Raw genomic sequence first — 21883 nt, forward strand, 5'->3', positions numbered from 1 at the left:
CTCTTAACGAAACTATTTTATAATCGTTATAGTTCCTAACGAAACTATTTTATTATCGTTATAGCTCCTAACGAAACTATTTTATTATCGTTATAGCTCCTAACGAAACTATTTTATTATCGTTATAGCTCTTAACGAAACTATTTTATTATCGTTATAGCTCTTAACGAAACTATTTTATTATCGTTATAGCTCTTAACGAAACTATTTTATTATCGTTATAGCTCTTAACGAAACTATTTTATTATCGTTATAGCTCTTAACGAAACTATTTTATTATCGTTATAGCTCTTTACGAAACTATTTTACTCTCGTTTACGTCTTAAAGAATCTACCATTATATCGTTAACTCTAAAGGAAACTAGTATTAACTCATAACAAAAATTCCTTTTACTGTCGTTAACTCTTACCAAAAATTCCTTTTATTGTCGTTAACGTTTAACGAAAATAGATTTCGGTCGTTAACTCTTCCAAATCTACTTCTCTATCGCTATATCTTTAAACGAAACTATTTTTCTGTCAACAACGTCTTACTGAAACTCCTTTTCAATCGTTCACTTTTAATGATTATTTTAGAATAAGCTTTTGATTATCTTTTAACTGGCCGAATAGAGATGGTTTTATTTTTGGTTTAAAACATTTGCTTTAAATAATTCTTTGAAATGCAAGCTGACGTCACCCTTAGTGTGTAATTTCCACATAAATTAAAAATAACTCGGTTAACAGTGAACTCCACCAGCGGTTGTGTTTCAGTTGTAAATCTAAAGTAACGGTCCCTTCTTCCAAGGACTTCAGTCGGTGTATTGGTAGGCGCGATTTCTAGTTTCTCGGTTGCCATCCCCCCACTTGCCTGTTAATTCCTCCTACATCATTGGCAATGTCATCTTTTTACATCTATGGTTTTTACCATCCCCCGCCGTGTGAGATCTCCCTTACAAAATTTCCTTTATATTTTGTAAGCTTCAACGTCTTCCCATTCATTTCGAGTTGTGAAGGTGTTCGAATTGGAACGTATTAAAACCACGGAGGCCCTGGTGTCCCCGGTTAAGAAATATTAAGCTTGTCTTTTTTCTCCATCGCGAGTGCCACTATACTTTGTAAACTCCGGCGATTTTTATATTATTTCGATGTTGAATAGGGTTAAGGTTGCTTCACTTCTTTTAGGATGTTACTCGCGAATATTTCGAAAGATCTGATCGAGGGGTTTTTAGCCCGTTTTTACGTAATCTTTTTTTTTAATATTTTTAACAAATGCCACTTTCTGAAGCAACACGGTAGATTTTTCAGTTTTTATAAACGTTCGATTTTTCCTATTCAATGTTAATATTTGATCATATTTGTTTAGATTACTAACAGCAAACATTGGGTCAAATCTTAATAAAGGATTTATTGGAAGTCTATAATAACCCTTTTCGTGGAGAAGTATGACAGTAAAATCGAATAAGAACACATTTTGTCTGTTGGAATTAAAAATTTTTGGTTTTTTTAAACGTTTTTTAAAACTTTAGATTTGTTTTAAAACATGATTATATTTAAAAATATATTCATATACATTATAACGAGTTTTATTGTTTTAATTTCCAGTTTTCACAAGTTGTAATTGTTTTTCAAAAAAGACAAGAACTTAGTTTATGACAAAAATCTGTTTACTATTTTTAACATGGCGGTTATTAGAGCTTACATACTCAATGACGTAATTACTATAGACTTCTGACAAGGTTATTTGCTATTTATTAACTGCATGATATACATTCACTTCCTGTTTCGCAAAGTTTTGTATTATATCCATCAGTAAATTAAGAATGCTTGAACGACATTTTCAAATTGTTTTAACTAGAAATGAAATAGCCAAGGCTTACAGTACTATAGCTACTTGTAGTAATATTTACACCATTTTTATTTCCATATACGCTTTGTGGTCCTAATACAGATTAAGGGCTGCTGTGGTAGGATCGCGTGCGAGCTGCATATTGCCCGCGTCTACGTCCTTTAAAAATCCTATATTTTGGTCATACGAAATACAAAAGCTATGATATATTCTTAAACGTTGTTTTATTTATGTAAACCACGCGGGATTAAAACATTTTATCGCAACTGAGAGCCGAAGAAATATAAAAGTCACGCGTTAGTTAGAATAATAATGTATTCGTATTAAGGTAGAATATGTAGGTAGAACCCGGTTCGGCTCGTGATGGCCGAAAGGAAAACCACGCCTTCTATCGTATAATGTTAACCCCGTTCTCCCGGTGTGGAGGGGGAAGACAGTGTCGTCCCCCTCCACACCGGGGGAAGGCACTACAGTCTCTCCGTGTAGGCGTGGAATATCTTCCTGAAATCATAAAAACCGACGCTGAAGTTAGAACTTCATATTATCCTCTAACCAGAATACATACTCGGTTATTGTAATAATGGTATTTATTTATATGAATCGTGAACCAGCAACTATCTCACGGATGTGAAAATATTCAGCTCGCGGCGAATAAATGAACATAAGCAATAAGTTTTAATAACGTTTTTTCCTCGAACGTATTTTTAACGATATAATCTTTAATTAGGCAGCTTCTTAAGACAACGAACGCGTCGGTTACAATACTGTTCTTTCTTCAGTCGCAATTTATATTTTTAAATTTATACCGTGGTCCATTAAAGAAGACGGTTGTGCCCGAGGCCGCGGAGGACTATGGGTTTTAATTTCACGCGTAATAAACGCTATTCCGTTTTGGCCAAGAATTCATTGAACTTTACCAAAATCACGATTTGCCATAAGTAAAATGAAAGAATGCGTAAAAAAGGGGATATTATATTTTTTTTAATGATTAGCATAACAAAGTACGGACGCCGGTTTGAGAAGCTATTGTGGGAACCAAAAACCGCGAATAAATTGTTGAATTTTTTTATAATTTTTTTCAACCAGTCTTCGTATTTTTCTTTACTTTCGAAGAAGGGGCCGAAGAAAAACAAGATTTTCATTATTTTAGCTGTTTAGAAAGATGAGTAGCTTTTACCCACTCGTATACGCCCCGTCGTGTTTTATCCTGACTTTTGTTATTTGCGCTGCGTATAATAGAACAAGCCTTCTTGGCCATTTCGCTTCTGCGCGCTAAGTTTTTGAATTTCTGTTTTCATTTTTAACAGTTCCGCGTCACCCACGTGGTCTGTGGTCATTTTTAGAATTTTGGTTCTTGTTAGTTCCAAAATGTAGGGTGCCCTATATGTGAGCAGTCCATTAATTGCAATTTAAAGTGAAAATTTCACCAATTATTGCATGACGGTCGCTATACAGCAGACATCTTAGAAAAACCTACGTTAATCATTTACGCTCGGGCTTCCGTTGAAATCCAACGTTAAGATAATCATAGATGTATATTAGATTTACCGATATCGGCATTTTCCAGAAAAAGGACAGAGTTCCTACACAGTACTGATGAGCAACCAAACGGCGAAACCGGTCTACTGTTGGAATCTCTGGCTGAAATTTCATATTACTAACGTTTGCGAAACGTTTCAAACGGGAAGTTTAATTCTCAGAATCGTTTGACACCTAGCTGTTAGAACGTTATATGTCTATTGAAATTGTTGGCTGCACTTTATTGTCATGAGATAGAGCAGGGTACACGACGTCGAAACTAACGCCAAAATCCATATTTTCTCGGTATCTTAACTACTACTACAACGATACTCTCATTACACAATTTTCAAAATATTAAATTCGGTAACACCAGCACAACATGTTTATGTGTTTCTTATGCAAAGACTACTTAATATGTATATAAGTTCTATTAAAAATGGTATCGCATGGAACGATAATTTAATAAGACAAAAGGTACAATTAATCATGTTTCTGTGTTTCTCGTAGAATTGCAAATTAATATGACCAAAAGTACAATTAAGAATGTTTCTGTGTTTCGCGTGGAATGACAATTTAGTATGACTAGAAGTACAGTTAAGAATGTTTCTGTGTTTCACGTGGAATGACAATTTAGTATGACTAGAAGTACAATTAAGAATGTTTCTGTGTTTCTCGTGGAATGACAATTTAATATGACGAAAAGTACAATCTAGAATGTTATTGTGCCTCGAATGGAAATAATATTGAAACCGACCAAAAGTGCAATTCAGAATGTTTGTTGTGCCTCGCATAGAAAGAATATTTATACCGACGAAAAGTGCAATTCAGAATGTTTGTTGTGCCTCGCATAGAAATAGTATTGGAACAGACGAAACGTACAATTCAGAATGTTTGTTGCGCTTTGCATGGAAAGAATATTTAAACCGACGAAAAGTGCAATTCAGAATGTTTGTTGTGCCTCGCATAGAAATAATATTGGAACAGACGAAAAGTACAATTCAGAATGTTTGTTGCGCTTCGCATGGAAAGAATATTTAAACAGTCGAAAAGTACAATTCAGAATGTTAGTTGTGCCTCGCATGGAAAGAATATTTAAACCAAAATCAGAAGGTTTCTGTGTTTCTCGTGGAACGATAACTTAATAAGAAAACAGTACAATTCAGAATATTTATGTGTTATTCAAGTAACGAGTACTTAAAAACTCAAAAAGTAGAGTTCAGAATGTTTTGTGTTGCTCATGTAACGGCAATTTAATAAAACCATAAGTCCAATTGAGCATGTTTTTGTGTTGCTCATGTAACGGCAATTTAATAAAATCATAAGTCCAATTGAGCATGTTTTTGTGTTGCTCATGTAACGGCAATTTAGTAAAACCATAAGTCCAATTGAGCATGCTTTTGTGTTGCTCATGTAACGGCAATTTAGTAAAATCATAAGTCCAATTGAGCATGTTTTTGTGTTGCTCATGTAACGGCAATTTAGTAAAATCATAAGTCCAATTGAGCATGTTTTTGTGTTGCTCGTGTAACGGCAATTTAATAAAATCATAAGTCCAATTGAGCATGTTTTTGTGTTGCTCATGTAACGGCAATTTAATAAAACCATAAGTCCAATTGAGCGTGTTTTTGCGTATCTCATCACGCCCTTAGATCTGAAAAAGGGCGGCCTTTGAAAGCTGTCAAAGGGGTCAAAGGCCTCAAGGGCACGTTATTTACAGCGCGAATGTACAAAAGGATGAAATTTTCGAAGCGTTGGCATTGTTGTCAAGCGGAGGCCATAACAGGGGTGTTTTTGAATCGCCTCGACAATGACGGGGGTATTACGGGCCCCGTGTTTTGTTAAAAATCTCTCTACAAGGTGCATTCCCGCTGATAAATACAATGGTCAGTTTTGACTTTAGATTAGACCATCGCTTCTCCTGGTCCTTTCCACGCTACCACCTTAACTAGGTTTTCCCTCGCTTCGGAGCCGCGCCTCGTACCGTGTGAAGACGAAAGTACCCGTCCCTTCTTTACGGCGAATTTCCTAAGGCAATAATACATCGTAAACTGTAGGGGGTTGTTCCGTAGGTACGAGGGACGTCACCTGATTGCTCCGGGAAACGTTATAAGCCGAGTCGAAGGCGTAGGTTTCGGCCGCTACTAAGATGGCAAGTAACTATCGAATTATCGGCCCTTCTGTATAAGAATTCCAACAGTGTTCTTTTTTACGTAGGATTTTGGCTCGAGGGTCTCGGAAAATTGGAAACAATGAGAACGGTCGTTAAAACATCAAAAGACCAGCCACAACCCCCACTACTATATTGGACAGTTTACAACCGTACTTATTTGGTCGCCTCTCCTCCCCGATTCTACCAAGACCTAAGCGTCAGTTTCTGTGTCCCCCCCCCCCCCCCATGCTACGGAAAATCGCATTCCAGTTCGACGCGAAATCTTCCCCTTAAACACAGGGATAGGGCCATTTTGGCGGGGCATCTGGGTGATGTCTTCTAAAAGGGCCTATAATAAGGGGATAACTAGGCGAAAAAGGCTATAACTAAGAAGGGGGCATCCCCTGGGGGCCAAATCGGAGACCCCTAAAGGTCGACGACCCATTCCGATAGCAAAGGTCAAAGAAATAATAAATATAAACTGGGTTCGCTTTTCTCGAAGACTTTAGAGTTGAAGTCACGCCCGCTTGTCTTTAGTTCTTGAGCGTTATTTTTTTTCGTGATCCAGAACAAATTTCTCGCGGCCACGGAAACAAATTTTAGCCGATCGCAGCGTTTTCGGATGATTTGGCTTTTGTATTTTGTACGTGTGAAAGTGGCAGGAGGTACCGGTTGAACTTGATTTTTATAAATGTTCCTCCTTTGTATTTAGCAGTCGAGTGTTAAGTTCACAATTTCCTAGAATATACATGTCTCGCCATAGTATACCCTTGTCGCCAAATCTGGTCTCTAAGAGTTAGAATGGCAGCCGTAATATTCACAATATTTGCCCCAAATTAACAACTGAACTATTAAAAGATATGTATTTATTCTAACGTCGTACGTAATAAAGCTATTATTTTTCACTTTGGGAGTTAAAGTTATTGAGTAATTTCGCGTGGCAGGACGGATCATCTTTACAACTGTCATTATAAAGATATGAATTGTACAATGGGAACTGTAAATGTCACATATATTGTGTATAAAAATAAAATATAACCTTTCGAAATTAATGTTTGAAATGAAGTATTTACATTATGCGCAGTAATTAACTTGATAAAACAGGTTTGGCAATATATTTAAAAAAAATACTGATTTCAAATTTCAAAGAATAGTTTTGTTTGCCTACCTTGTCTGTTAATTTATTTAAAGGCCGACTACATAGGTATTCGACTTACTCTGTCTTTCACTGGAAGTTGGCTCGCTGCAAGACAAATAAGCTATGCAAGCAGCCAACTTCCAGTGATAGACAGAGTAAAACGAATAACTATGGAGTCGGCCTTTAAGAAACTTAAAAAAAAAAGGGTTATCAACTTATTAGTAATTAGTTAGTCAGTCTTAGAACTTGGAGGGGCTTCTTATGACGTGTGTTAGGCGTTGCCAGTCGATAAAGTTTTGATGGACAACGTTTTAAGACTTAGATTAATTTCGCGGGCAAGGCTTAAGGCCAAGTTCCATATCGTATTATAATTTTTTAGACTGAACAAAAATAATACCTTTATTTATAATAATGTATAGATTTTTTAAATTAGACGTAATTATATTCACTGGATAAAATACGCAATTAGTGTTGTAAGTCGGAAAATTTTCCGGAAAATGACCGAGGCCTTTTTTCCGGAAAATTTTCCGTATTTTTCCGAAAAAAATAAAAAAGCGTTTTCATTCCATGATAAGTCTAATATTGTTTGCAAATTTAAATAAAGTGGCATTTTCGCCTCATTTCTTCGAAACTAAAAATAAAACTAAACCTCTAGACTAGCTTTAAACTGATTTAACAATGTAACACTATTAATGTTTTGTTTAAAAAACCATAAAAAGTGTTTTATGTTTCAATTTTTATTTTTCCGGAAATTTTTCCGCATTTTATTTTTCCGGAAAAGTAACAACTCTATGCACAATGAAGTTGCCTCCTGATTGGTTTAAGTGATTAGGTAATACCCAGAAAGACAACGGCCGCGCAAGATCCCGATGGTGGAAACGAGTACATTCGTAATATTAGATTTTAATTTAATCAAAACTGTATTTAATCGGAATAAAATTGCTTTACTCGAATAATTGAATTGGTACTCGGTTGAAATGTAATTTAATTAAAACGAATCTTTTAAACATTATATGCCAGGTAAATTGTTCGAAAAATTAAAATAAACGTAAATCAAGTTCGATGAGAACGTTGGTTAAGATTTCGACTTAATATTTTAATTTCCTCCCAAGATTTGTCTTTGTTATAATTTAAATAGCGCTTGCGTTCTCTCCTAGTTCTAGACTCTAAACCACCAAAATAAAATTATAGTGACAGCGCAATTTCCTTTGTTTTTGAATTTTGTTTATACGGACTCTGTTCTCCCGCAAGGTGGCGTTTCATACAATACTTTTCTGTCCTGATAAATGAGCCCCGCATTTCCTGCTTGGCCACAATTTACTCTGAATAGTTATTAATTACCGCGGACCACCGCTAAGTATTCATTATCATTAATTTCGGTTAGGAGACTTAAATAATTAAAAAATATATACAGTTCGCGGTGTATCAGCGCTTATATGAGCCACCAATTTATAGCTACGATGAGAGAAGGCCCTTTCATATTTTTTTCTACGCCTCTGCTTACGTTAAGTAGTTTAATGAAATATTATTTGACGTAATTATTTCCAGGAGTGCAAAGCCTATAATTAACCAGTTATAGCACTTTTTATGGCTTTGTATTCTTCTTAAAGTCCCGGAATTATATTCGCGGATATTGCGTTTTCACGCTGGATGCAGATTTTTCATTCGGAACATTTCATGTTTTCAGTAATCGGTGGCTATTTTTGGGTGTCGAAACCCAGGATTTAATTTATGCAATAAAGTGTTTAAAATAAGGATTTTAAATGAAATGTTTTGTAAAAAGAGAAAAAGCTATAGTATTTTCTTTAGTTATAACAAGCGGAAATTTAATAGCTTTAACTGGGTTGCCACAATAATTTCAGATTCAAATTCCCTGACTATTCCCTGACCATTTTAAGAGATTTTCCCTGACTTTTTAAAACCAAAATTAGACAATTTTTTGCTTTATATTTCACTTTTATCAGAAGTTTATAAATTGAAATCAACCTACATTTCAGTACAAAAGTACTATTGCTATGTTAAAAAAAATTAGAAAAACTTTCAAGGAACTAAATAATAATCATAGAATTTGGCAGATAACTATAGAGTAAAAATTACCTTCAAAAAGTGGCAAGATAAAATTGAATTCCCTGACTTTTTACAAATTCTTAAAATTCCCTGACCTTTCCCTGACTTTTTGGGCCCATTGTTAAATTCCTTGAATTTTCCATGATTTCCCTGTTTAATTTAGTTAAAACCGTGATTTTAAGAATTTTATGGTGCCGAAACCCGAACTTTTTTTTAAAATTTATTTAACTATGAAATCACAGAACGCCATATGGGCCTTATCCTATCAAAATTTCGATAACGTAGATTACTATACATTTAATTTATTTAAATTCAATTACATTTGCAGTTTCAACATTCCGAACTAAAGTTTCGTAGCTTCTATTTCAGATAACTTGTTGTTTTTAAATAAAGCCCTACAATTTTATTGAACATAATTTAAAACCTTTGATTTCCGAGAACTATGAACGGATGTGAAACACTTCTCATCGTGTGTATATTATTATTGTTTGAAAAGAGTACATAAATAATGTATAATGGCAAAGGTTAAATGCTTGCGCCGAAATTCTACGAGTCTAGGTTCTAAAGGGCACCAAATGGATTTCGCTCAACTCTATTAATATAAGGAGCGTGATCTTCATACGTACAAAACGAAAGTTTGAAGTTCGTCATGCGCTATGTAAAACCGGTACCGCGAAAACCATTATAATACAAACAAATAGACGACCTCTCGATTTTTTTCCTCCCCAAAGGTACAAAGTGTAACTTCAATTCGCGTAACTTACATAGCCGATTATTCCTGTTATGTTTTTGGAATTTTAACTTCAACTTTTCTACTAATAAAATTGTCCATTTATACTGTGGTTGATCAACAACTAAATTCTACTAAAAATATTAACAAATTGTTGGGGACATATTTTAATATTCTTAATATATGTTTTATTATTATATTTAATAATAATAATAATATAATAATAATTATATTTAATTAATTTTGAATTTATTTAATTTAAATTTGTTTAAATACTTAATGAAAATTTATATCTTTAAATACTTAATGAATGAAATTGAATTAATTAGTTTATGTTGAAATAAATTTAAATCTTTGAATACTTAATTAAATTTGTTTAAATACTTCATTAAATTTAATTTATTTAAATTTGTTTAAATACTTCATTAAATTTAATTTATTTAAATACTTCATTAAATTTAATTTATTTAAATTTGTTTAAATACTTAAATTTAAATAAATTTAATTTATTTAAATTTGTTTAAATACTTAAATTTAAATAAATTTAATTTAAATAATAATTATGTTTAAATACTTAATCATTATTTAAATTAAATGTATTTAAATTTATACGTGTAAATACTTAATTAAATAAAACGTATTTAAATTTATACGTGTAAATACTTAATTAAATAAAACGTATTTAAATTTATACGATTAAATACTTAATTAAATAAAACGCATTTAAATTTAAACGTTTAAATACTTATTTAAACTAAATTTATTTAAATTTATACGTTTAAATTCTTAATTAAATTTAGTTTTTTATGCATAAAAAATCGCTAGATGACTTGGGCATAAGGTTTTGACTTGGGTATTATTAGCCTAGCTTATTATTATTATTATTTTATTTATTAATTAAATTTATATGTGTAAATACTTAATTAAATTAAATTAAATTTTAATTTTTATCTTTAAATGACTTCATTTAAAGTGTTTTTTATAATTTTTCAAACTTATAGTTTTAAAGGCAAAAAATATTATTTATTTAAAATTAATTTAGTTATGTTATTAATCTATATACGTATTTCGGAATTAACGAATTTTGTAAAATGTATAGTCAAATAAGCTTGTAAATGAATTTCAATTATCCATAATGACTTTTCCCGTCTCTTTGCAGTATGTCTTTAGTGTCTGCGTGACTTCCACTCGTCAAAAGATGCATCCTGAATTAAAAGACGAACGAATTTCCGTTCTGGAAGACACGGATACCAACACCCCTTCCTGCTATCACCGCCGGCCAAAAGGTTAGCCACCAATAAAGCTTTTAATACAACTCGGACCTTAAGCCAACCTGACACTTTATCAGGGATAGCTGCCTAATGCTTTGAAAATCCCTTTTCAGAATTGCCTCAAATGGGCCCTACGAATGTACTAGTTTCGCTACCTGATGTAGTATAAGCAATTGTTGAGATATATATATATATATATATATATATTGCGATTTAAAAATAGTAATGAATTTGTTTTAGTTTTTTTAAATTTACGTCTATTGTAGCACTTTAGCGATTTTATGTCCAATAATTTAATAATAATAAATAATATTAATAATAATAATCAGCTAGGCTAATACCCAAGGCACCACCTTAGGCCTTAATCATCAAGCAACTTTTAAAGTCATTAATTCAGGTTCAAATTATTTCAAATTACGGTTAGTTAAATTGACTATGTTTTTGGATTTTGAAACCTTTGTCATGTCTAAAATATTAAAACAAAACAGTTACTATTATTATAATCATTAGAACTTGATATTCTGCTTCAAATTGTTGACAAGCTCTTTGAAAAATTGACCAGAAATTTCGTCTGTGATTTTATACTTTTTACTCTTAAAAGCCTTACTGTGAATTGCGGTAATAAAAAATGAATATTAACCTAACATACTTCAAAATTTGCTTTGATTTTCAATTTTATATTCTACTTTCAAAAATATTTTGAGTAACCGAAATAAATTTCAAGTAATTTAGCAATTCAGACGAGTCTCTTACGAACATTTTCTATAGACTTTCTATAATATATTTTCATAATATATTTTTATAAGGGGTTACTACAGCGATTACCACGACAGTACAGATTTTAAATCAAAATGTAGCGGTCAGTTTTACAAGGAAAAAGTAGCGTTGTAAGTCGGAAAATGACCAAGGTATTTTTCTGGGAAGTTTTCCGTGTTTTTCCGGAAAAAAAAAGTTTTCATTCCATGATAAGTCTAATATATTATTTGCAAATTTAAATAAAGCGACATGTTCGCCTCATTTTTTCGAATCTAAAAGTAAAACTAAACCTCTAGACTAGTTTAAACTAATTAACAATGTAAGAGTATTAATGTTTTGTAGTATGTTTACTGTTATTAGACATTTTATATCGATAAAAAGTTAAAAACATTAAACACCCTTAAAAAGTAATTTATGTTTCATTTTTTATTTTTCCGATTTGCGGAAATGTTTTTAAAATTTTTCAGGAAAATTAACAACAATAGATAAAAATGTAAGACATGCCTAAAGATTTTAATGAAAAGCACGTTTGATTATATTCCAGTCTGTGTGTGTCGAAATATGGATACGTGTGAAGTTATTAAAAAGTAATTTATGTATCAATTTTTTATTTTTCCGATTTGCAGAAAATTTTCCGCAATTCGGAATATTTTCCGGATAATATTCTAGAAATTTTTATTTTCTTTTTCCGGCAAATTTAAAACACTAGGAAAAATCTCAGGAGTGACAGTTAATAAGTAACGGTGCCATCTTGTTTATACACGATACAACTTCAGTATCAGGTGAAACATTTTGCAGGTGTCCGGATGTCCCCGAGAAAGGTTGTTCAGCCACGCTAAAGTCCCAAAAATGCTCGAACGGGAGGAATTTTTCCCGGGCCAGTTTTCGGTTGAAGGATGAAGGTTGCAGTCAGTGGCGGGAGGGGGCGATGTTATCTTTAGTTTGGCCCTGACAGGGACCGAACATTTTTGGCAAAACGCGTCGGGGTGATGAGGTGGCGGTCGGGTGTCACGGTTCGTCGACCCCGGACCCACTCGCGAGAGGGCGACATATAATGAGCCACGAACTACGCGCTTAATCAGAGGCATCCCCCCCCCCTCTGACACCATCTCCCCCTCCTCCCGTCGTTTCCCGAAAAGGCCAACTTACGTAAAGTGACTGTAGCCAACACGCTATCGCCAGATTTCACGTGAGGGTAATCGAACCGGGACCCGAAACGTCAAACCGCGCCGTCAATACAATGCCTCTTTTATTCGCTATTTTTCTGTTGTAATCCGGGTAAATCTCTACCCTGTTTTTTTACACCTGAAGTAGGACCCGCGAAGAGCCGAGCATTGTTCCTTTTTTTTTCATCAGCGGGTGTTAAGCCGAGAGTGAAAGTATACTCCGATTAGGGCGCCCTCTACTTTACGCTTCAGAGATTAATGGTTTAGATTTTTCTGGGTAAAGTAAGTGCGCCGACGAAGGGATGGAATGTTGTGTGTGACGCCTGTATTGGTTTCCTTAAAGGGGGCGCTTTTTTATTAAAGGATACTATAATATTTGGGGAAGCGCGCGAAGTAACCGGGTCGGTGCGTGATCCTTATCGCCGGATTTTACGCCTAATGAGTTTAGAGGTGAAATCCTGTTTCGTATTATAATTTTTAATTATTACTTAATCTTTTTAATTTGCAACCGGAATTAGATATCAACTGATGAAAATAACCAAAGCCGAAAATGTAATTTAAATGAAGGTTAGTTGGCCGTGTAATGGATCAAAATAGTGTTGTAAGTCGGTAAATGACCGAGGCCTTTTTTTCCGGAAAATTTCCGTATTTTTCCGGAATAAATAAAAAAGTTTTCATTCCATGATTAGTCTAATATATTATTTGCAAATTTAAATAAAGCGGCATTATCGCCTCATTTTTTCGAATCTAAAAGTAAAACTAAACCTCTAGACTAGTTTAAACTGATTAACAATGTAACACTATTATTGTTTTGTAGTATGTTTACTGTTATTAGACATTTTATATCGATAAAAAGTAAAAAACATTAAAAACCCTTAAAAAGTAATTTATGTTTCAATATTTTATTTTTTCCGATTTGCTGAAAATTTTCCGGAATATTTTTTGGAAATTTTCCGGAAAATTAACAACACTAGATGTAAGACATGCAAATAGATTTTAATTAAAAACATGTTTGAGTATATGCCTGTCTGTGTGTGTGTGTGTGTGTCGAAATATGGGTACGCGTGAAGTTATTTAACGAAAGGATCTTTCATAGTTGTCATTCTTAATTATTTATAGAGAAAGATAACGGTTTATCTGTTGAGAGCTAAAACAGTTGATAAATCCGAGTGCAGTTGAACCCGCGATAAAACTAATTGCAAAATCGTTTATATTATATTATACATTTTCGTCGTTTGGAAACGAAAGATATAAAAAATTAATGAAAGAAATGAAAAAAGCGGCAGTTCGTTATCGCTCTATTTAGTGGATTCGGGTCTGCGCATCGTCGTGGCAATGAAAACGGCCAACACGTGGATCATTTTTTTCTCGATGCAGTCGGTGCCGCGAGTTAAAGATAGGGATGATAGACGAATAGACCGAAAGGGAGCAGGTTTTGCCACGCTCGGTCGAGCAAATTTCGAGTTTTCCCCCCTCCCGAGTTTCTCCGAACGAGAGGAAGGAGGGAGATATTTTGGCACTCGCGCCTCGGTGTCAGAGACCCTTCGCCCGGGCCAGGTCCGTCTTTCTCCCCCAAATTAATAATATACGAGCGCGCGGTCTATCCAGACCTAGCCGCCTAATGACGGTCGCAGTTCCGAGTTCAATAACGTCCGCTTTTGGGACGTCCCTATTGTTTCCTACGAGTCCATTCATCGACGCCTCGATTCAGGAAACCCGCGGGTTCACTCAATGCCCGCCAGCCCCCTCCCGCGTCACCCCCCTTAAATAGGGAACAACAAGAATCTCTCTCCTCGGTGGCACCCTACTCTCTTCTCTTGTTCGCCGCTTAACCTTTTACTTTTACACCCTCATTTATAAAAGCTTCCTCGGAATTTATTAATAATAATCAAAGCGTGAAGAATGGCTGGTTTCGCTGTCGTGATGGGGGAGATCGCCGGGTGAAGTTGGACTGACGACGGAAGGTTTTTATGTTTGACCTAAGCCTTGATAATCTGTAGTGGCGTTGTTTATTTTCTATTTGTGATGGGGTTTAGTTCACTAATAAGGACATGCCTTAAAGAATGGCGTGGTGTCGTGATGAGGAGATCGATGGGTGAAGTGGGACTGACGACGGACGGTTTTTATGTCTGGGTTTGACTATAGCCTTGGTTATCTGTACTCTGTAGTGGTGTTGTTTATTTTCTATTTATGATGGGGTTTAGTTCACTAATAAGGACATGCCTTAAATAATGTCGTGATGTTGAGATCGGATGGTGATGCTGGACTGACGACGGACGGTTTTTATGTTTGCGTTTGACTATAAACTTAATCTTCAGCTCTGTAATGGCGTTGTTTGTCTTCGGCTTGACTACTGAAAACATGGTTTTGAATTTCCGATTATTTCTTCGTGTTGTACTAAATAAGGTTTTTTATTTAGATAAGTTAACTAAAATGTAATGTTTCATTTTGTCGTTGAAACATATTTAGCCTGCGCTGATATTTTTTCCATTCGCACTAATATCCCTGCCACTAAAAGTTCTATTTCATGATAGAGGTTATTTTAACTTAAATATTTCGGACAAGTCGGTGTTAAATCGTTAGTTTTAAAAAATGGTTCTGTAAAAAATATAATTTCTATTTATTCTAAAAATAAAAAGCATCCATTTAATTTTACAGCGCCTAATTTTACAACGCTTAACGAAGTGACAATGACTCTGTTTATGGTGATTGGATATTTATCGTTTCTTTAGGACAACACTATGATGTTTCAAACTAAGGAAATTAATCTTACAGCCTGATACTTATCTCTAGGCCATATTATATACTTCTGGTTGTGATAATGGTTCGAGAAGATTATTAGTATATCAAATAAACGAAAAAATGGTAGAGTTAAATAAGTGAAATCCCTATCCACATTTCCGTAATATCAAGCCAGTATTTTTATCTGTACCCGTATATAGTATCATCAAATTTTTGTAATACGGAAATCCAGAGAGTTCGGTAAATACAATGTTGATAAAAAAAATTATCGAAATATCAGTTCGCTCGGTGTTGATACCACAAAAAAAAACCCGTTAGTTTATTAACCCCTTTAAGGTATTAAGTACGTATTTTGGAAGGCGAATTTATAAAAATAAAAACAAAATATGGTGTTTACGAGACGGACGTTCGGACCAAACCTCGTATATTCCGAGAAGCGAGCTCGAAGGGTGGTTGTTACGTCCATTGTTTACCGCGAAGTACCCCAAAATTAGGCTCCAAAACAAACTAGATGAGTATCGGACGTAGCTCCCGCGCTTAGCTCGTGAACGAGGAGCGGCGCTGGTGATGTGACTAATCCTCACCCTTTTATCTCTTTGGCCCGAGATGAGATACGAATTAAGAGTTTGAGGATGGATCGGGTGGGTAGCGAGGGGGGATTTTGGCGAAGACCTTAAGTTGAAGATAGCGAAGAGGGCAAGGAGTGTGTGGGGGGTTCTCAATGAGATCTCGCAGTTCCTCAATGTCCCAAAAAATGCTTCTGCGGGTCTGGGGTCGATGACCCTTGGCCCCCCGAGGGCGAAGCTTCCACTAGCGACAAACTTCGGCGCTTTTTGGTTCCTCTCACCCCACAGGGACCAAAAGTCGCTCGTCTTCGCCCCGTTTCAGCGCGCCACCCTCCCAGCCAGAAATGGAAGCCGCGCTAAATCGCTGCCAGGCCTCGGTTGCTCGTTTGATTCGACCTACGATCTTCTACGCCCGGTTAAGGAAAATTTAGACCCTTACTTACAATCTAGCCAGCGTCAATTTTTTATATTCGCTATGCCTACAATTTCACCCTCCGTTAAATTCCGCTAGGACGCGTTGAACCTAGTAAAATGGTTTATAAATAGAGTGCGAAAGGTTTCGTTTCGAAGGATTTTAACACGGACCAACGGTTACACTGCCCTCTTTTCAAAGAAGGTTCGCTGTTAAATTATTAACCCTTGAACTAGTAAACGCGCCTGTTCATTTTATTCTATGGATGAATTTTAGCAGGTGAATGTTTTCTATGTCCTACGAATTCTATGAGTGAAGAAATTGATATTTATAATTCTGTGTCAATGTTATTGATTTTTAAATTCTATAATAATCTAAGCGTACATATTATCGATCCTATTTACTCTATCAATATGAATTAATATGTATTCCTTCCATTTGAATGATATATTTTAACCTTTCAATTAATATCATATAATAAATTTTAATCAACGATTTAATAATTCAAATTTTAAAATGTCATGAACAAAATGATGGATTTTCGTCCGTTAATGATTTTTTATATCATAAATATTATAACACCTTAGTTTATTTCTAGGCCTGTAAGGTATTCTGTGTATGAGTATAGAAACATAATCTATGCATATAACTCGATAATGGAATATATTCTATGCATATAACTCGTTAATGGAATATATTCTATGCATATAACTCGATAATGGAATATATTCTATGCATATAACTCGATAATGGAATATATTCTATGCATATAACTCGATAAAGGGATAAAATCTATGCATATAATTCGATAAAGGGATATAATCTATGCATATAACTCGATAAAGGGATAAAATCTATGCATATAACTCGATAAAGGGATATAATCTATGTATATATCTCGATAAAGGGATATAATCTATGCATATAACTCGATAAAGGAATATAATCTATGCATATAACTCGATAAAGGAATATAATCTATGCATATAACTCGATAAAGGGATATAATCTATGCATATAACTCGATAAAGGGATATAATCTATGCATATAACTCGATAAAGGGATATAATCTATGCATATAACTCGATAATGGAATATAATCTATACATATAACTCGATAAAGGGATATAATCTATGCATATAACTCGATAAAGGAATATAATATATGCATTTAATACTACAAAGGAATATAATCTATGTGTATAATCCTACAAAGCAATACAATCTATGAATTTAATTCTATGAAGGGATATAATATGGATATAATTATGTGAAAGAATGCAATCTATGAATTTAATTAAAAGAAGGAATACAATCTACCCTTTTAATTCTACGAAGGAATATAATCTACGCGGTTAATTCTACGAAGGAATGCAATCTACGCTTTTAATTCTACGAAGGAATATAATCTACGCTTTTAGTTCTACGAAGGAATATAATCTACGCAGTTAATTCTACGGAGGAATATAATATACGCATTTAAATCTACGAAGGAATATAATCTACGCAGTTAATTCTACGGAGGAATACAATCTACGCAGTTAATTATTCGAAGGAATACAATCTACGCAGTTAATTATTCGAAGGAATACAATCTACGCAGTTAATTATTCGAAGGAATACAATCTACGCAGTTAATTATTCGAAGGAATACAATCTACGCAGTTAATTATTTGAAGGAATACAATCTACGCAGTTAATTATTCGAAGGAATACAATCTACGTAATATTACATGAAGGAATATAATTTATGCTACAATACATAGATATCTACGAAGAAACGTAATAAGTACCTCAATTTCAATTGATAAAAAGGTTTATAATTATTTACAGAATTATGATTATATCATATCTAATGAATGAAATTGATACCATATCTCTTCACTTATATCGAAAGTACCTTTTCAAAAACCATACGGATATAGCGTAAGCGCTATAAATCAACGTATAACAACCGTAAAATAACCTGGGCAACCGTTTCAATTACAATAACGCGACGACAAGAAACATTTATCATTTTATAATTCCGATCCCCCGAATTTGACAACGTAATAAAAACAGTTAATAATGTCTCTCCGAAAGAAGTTGCGCCGTAGATGTGCCATTAGTGTTTTTAAAGAGCCGAGATTGAGAGTGCAAATCAGCTATTTAATGCCATTCGATTTAGCCCGCGGTCAAGCGCCGAAAATTATGTACGCCCCATCTGATTAAAAAAGAAGGTTCGTGGAAGGCGGAAACTACCACCGAGAAGAGCAATTTTAGGTTAATGCGCGATCTTTCAATGCCTGCCCATTGTGGAGAAAGTGTGCACCCTACGTGAGCTGGATTTTTTACGAAAACGGAGGGGGGTTCTACACCGTAAGGCCCGGGGTACCCCCGATGATTTTAGACCCTATAAGGAGTAGTAGGACCGTGACGAGTGACGATTCTTTATTTACGAGCCGATATTACCAACTCGTTTATAAATGAATATGATCACATCTCGTGGACAGAGGAATTTGGTAGAGTGTTATTTTATTTTATCTGTGACGATTCACGCGTCCCAATCGATACTTTAATGGGGTATTCATTATGCCGCTCCCTTCGTAACGTCATTCACGCGTACATATCAATAATTCGACGTCTTGTATTAAAAGATATTTTTCAAATATTATTAATTTGAATTTATATTGAGCCTTTTTTTGGTCAATTTAATAACAATGTAGTCAATGACCTTTACTGATGGGGTTAAATGTAAACTAGTGCGTTTATTGTAGAAATATGATACTAAGTTGGAATTAATTAGCCCGTGTAGAGTAAATTTAGGTCGACAATTTCTTTTGTGACCGACAGTTTTCAAGAAGACTTAAATACTTAGAGATACAATTTTCTATCCTGAAAATTTTGCTTCATTTGTATATTTGTTAACAATTTGCGTCTTCACATCAATGTACCGCAACTTGTTTTGAAATAAGGCGCGAACCAAAGCTTATTTTTTGAAGGAGCAAGCTACTATAATTATTTCACGCTTACATATGTTTCTCACTGTAGCTTACTTCACGATAATGGTAATCGACCTTAAGGCCTAATAGAGATTAAAGTCAAGAATTTGATTTACTTAGTTTTAGTTTTGCTAAGCTAGAATCAGTTGAATACGGTGCATTACTTTCAGTATTTTCAATGGATGTTTCGAACTACAAATGTTACTATAAATTAAATGTCCAAACATTTAGCTTGTTCTTCTTGCGGGCGTTGCTAATCGCTTAACTAATGGAACCCGGAACCTAACCTTACATTAACCAACCCATACTAACGTAACTAGGCTCTTACGAATATTATTCTAAAAGAAGACAAAATACACGGCATTGACATTGCGAACAAATGTCTGATAAGATGGTGTAAATATTGCGAAAGATGGACTCACCCGTCGTGAAGAGCACGATGGCTTTGAGGCAGCTATATTCGGCGGCGTCGACGTGCAACGCTTTGAGCTTTTCCACCTGTTCCTGGAAAATCCGTATATGGTCCATAAAGGCCACCACTCTGTCCGCGGCCATGGGGGACGCGTGCAGTCCGGCGGCCGCCAGTAAAGGGGCCACGTGCAAGGGCATGGAACACTGGCTAGCGTTGAGGACGAACAGTTCGCTCCAGACCAGCCTGAGCAGGGCCACTTGGTCGGTCACTTGGAGGTCGGGGAAGAAAGGAATGTTGCGCGCCCACTCGACGGCGCTGAAGAGCAGTCTCGCTGCCAACTCGCAGATGTTGTCGATGCCCATGATGTTGTTGGGCTGCATGCACTGGGCGTACCTGGAAGGCGGGTACGGCTCGGCTCTCAACAGCAGCGAGATGAAGCTGGACAGGTACGTGTGTCCGTTCAGCGTCTCCCCGTTGGTCAAGGCCATCTGGCCGGGCAGCGCGTGCTGGCTGGGAGGTACCCTTCCCCTTTGCACGGCTGATGCGGCGACGAAGGACGAGGGCGAAGAAGAGTTGGAAGAAAAACGAAAGTTATTAGAAGCCGGCGTCATTAAATCTATCCGAACGCTACTTAGGGTCGGGGTCAGAGGACAAAAGCCGCTGCCCGGACACGGGACAGTGGGACAACGGCATTGCGCGTTGTAAAAAGCCGACATTATCATCGTGACTGCCTTCTCTATTCTTTCAATTTACATTTACTAAATAACTAAAGAAATTAGTCTTTTTTAATAAGCGTCGTTCTTTAAGGGTTCAACTCGACCGGGCGCCCATTAGACAACGACACTATCAACATTCGCTGACTCGATGCGGTGTAAGTGACGGGGGACCTTAATTAGGGAAAAGGGGGTCAAGCGTTATATAGTGTGAGGGTCCCTTTAGGCCCTGATGATCGGCGTCGTGGCTGGAGCGAGGGCCGCGTCTAGCAGTGCTGGGGACCTGGATCTCCGGGCTGTTGTATCTTCCCTGCTCTGGCCGAAGAGAGAGAGGACGCTCGATAGGGCCGCGCCGCGAGGAGAAGCCCAACTCGCGATCCTGCCAGGACTGCGCCGGCGAAATTCAGCCGACGCTGCGTTTGTTCGTCAGGAGTGCGGCGACACTCTCTCCTCTCTTTTCCCGCGCGCGCCTCCACAGCGACGCGCGCTATTTTTTAAAAAACCAAAAATCGACCCCTCCCACGACCGATAAAAAATGGTACGCCTCCTGTCGATTTTCGAGCCAAAAATGCCTCGTAACAAGCGCGACAAAAGCCCCACAGAGGGGGGGGGGGGGGGCAAAAGAAGCCCCGAATGCCAGAACAAAAACATCACGCCGGAAAAAAACACACGGGGAACCTTTTTCTAGACTAATCGCTTTTGGGAACTTCAACTTGGTCATTTCGGTCATGAAATGTGTTTTTATTTATTTGGTCATAGGGGTTTTTTTGGGGGGTCCCAAGTTATGTTTAATTATAAGATTAGTGTGAAATTAGTAACGAAAAGTAGAAATTATATCATATCAACGTTCAGCATATTATCACAGTAAAATTTTAACATGCACCATCTTAATATCATCGCAAAACTCATATTTAATCGAAATTTACATAATTTGAGAGCATTATTTCCAAAAACATGCGTAACTTTGTGCAATTTCATATTATTTAATATCATACGCTTGTATGTATTATAACAAGAACGTATTTAGGTTACTGAAACCCTACGAGTCAGGCCCAAAGTTAATATCTCAATTTTAAAACTTTTCCTAATTGCCTCACGCCATCTAGTATCAGTCGTAAAAACGTTTTCCTTTATCTTTTGAAAATCGCCTATAAATCGTTAAATTAAACTATGGAGTTAGTTTAATTTAATTACAGCTGAATTTAACGATAATTTTTTAATTCATCATAAGTAATAAAATAGTTGGTAGATAGTAAATTTTGGTGTCAAAATAAAATATTTTAAAACGAGTATTTAACAGATGGCGTTACTAGTACAGTTTGTACAGCCATTTTTACTCAGGCCTAGGTAGTAAAGTTTTGGTTCTCTAAACACGCATGTTCTTAGTACCCTAAATACATTCTTGACTATATTATCGTTGATTTAGTAAA

General features: G+C 35.5%; 1 protein-coding gene across 2 annotated transcripts in view; it reads right to left on the bottom strand.

The window, feature by feature from the left end:
- Window positions 1-21883, bottom strand: part of svp (COUP transcription factor 2) — a 65017-nt gene that overhangs the window by 41173 nt on the left and 1961 nt on the right. For both annotated transcript variants that reach the window (XM_090164066.1, XM_090164065.1), the window contains exon 3: window positions 19751-20278. In XM_090164066.1, coding sequence (XP_090020192.1) covers window positions 19751-20278 — 528 coding nt within the window. The remainder of the gene's footprint in view (window positions 1-19750; window positions 20279-21883) is intronic.

The sequence above is a fragment of the Leiobunum rupestre genome, chromosome 11, assembly GCF_980474605.1.
Source record: "Leiobunum rupestre chromosome 11, qqLeiRupe1.1.hap1, whole genome shotgun sequence".
Taxonomy (NCBI): Eukaryota; Metazoa; Arthropoda; class Arachnida; order Opiliones; family Sclerosomatidae; genus Leiobunum; species Leiobunum rupestre.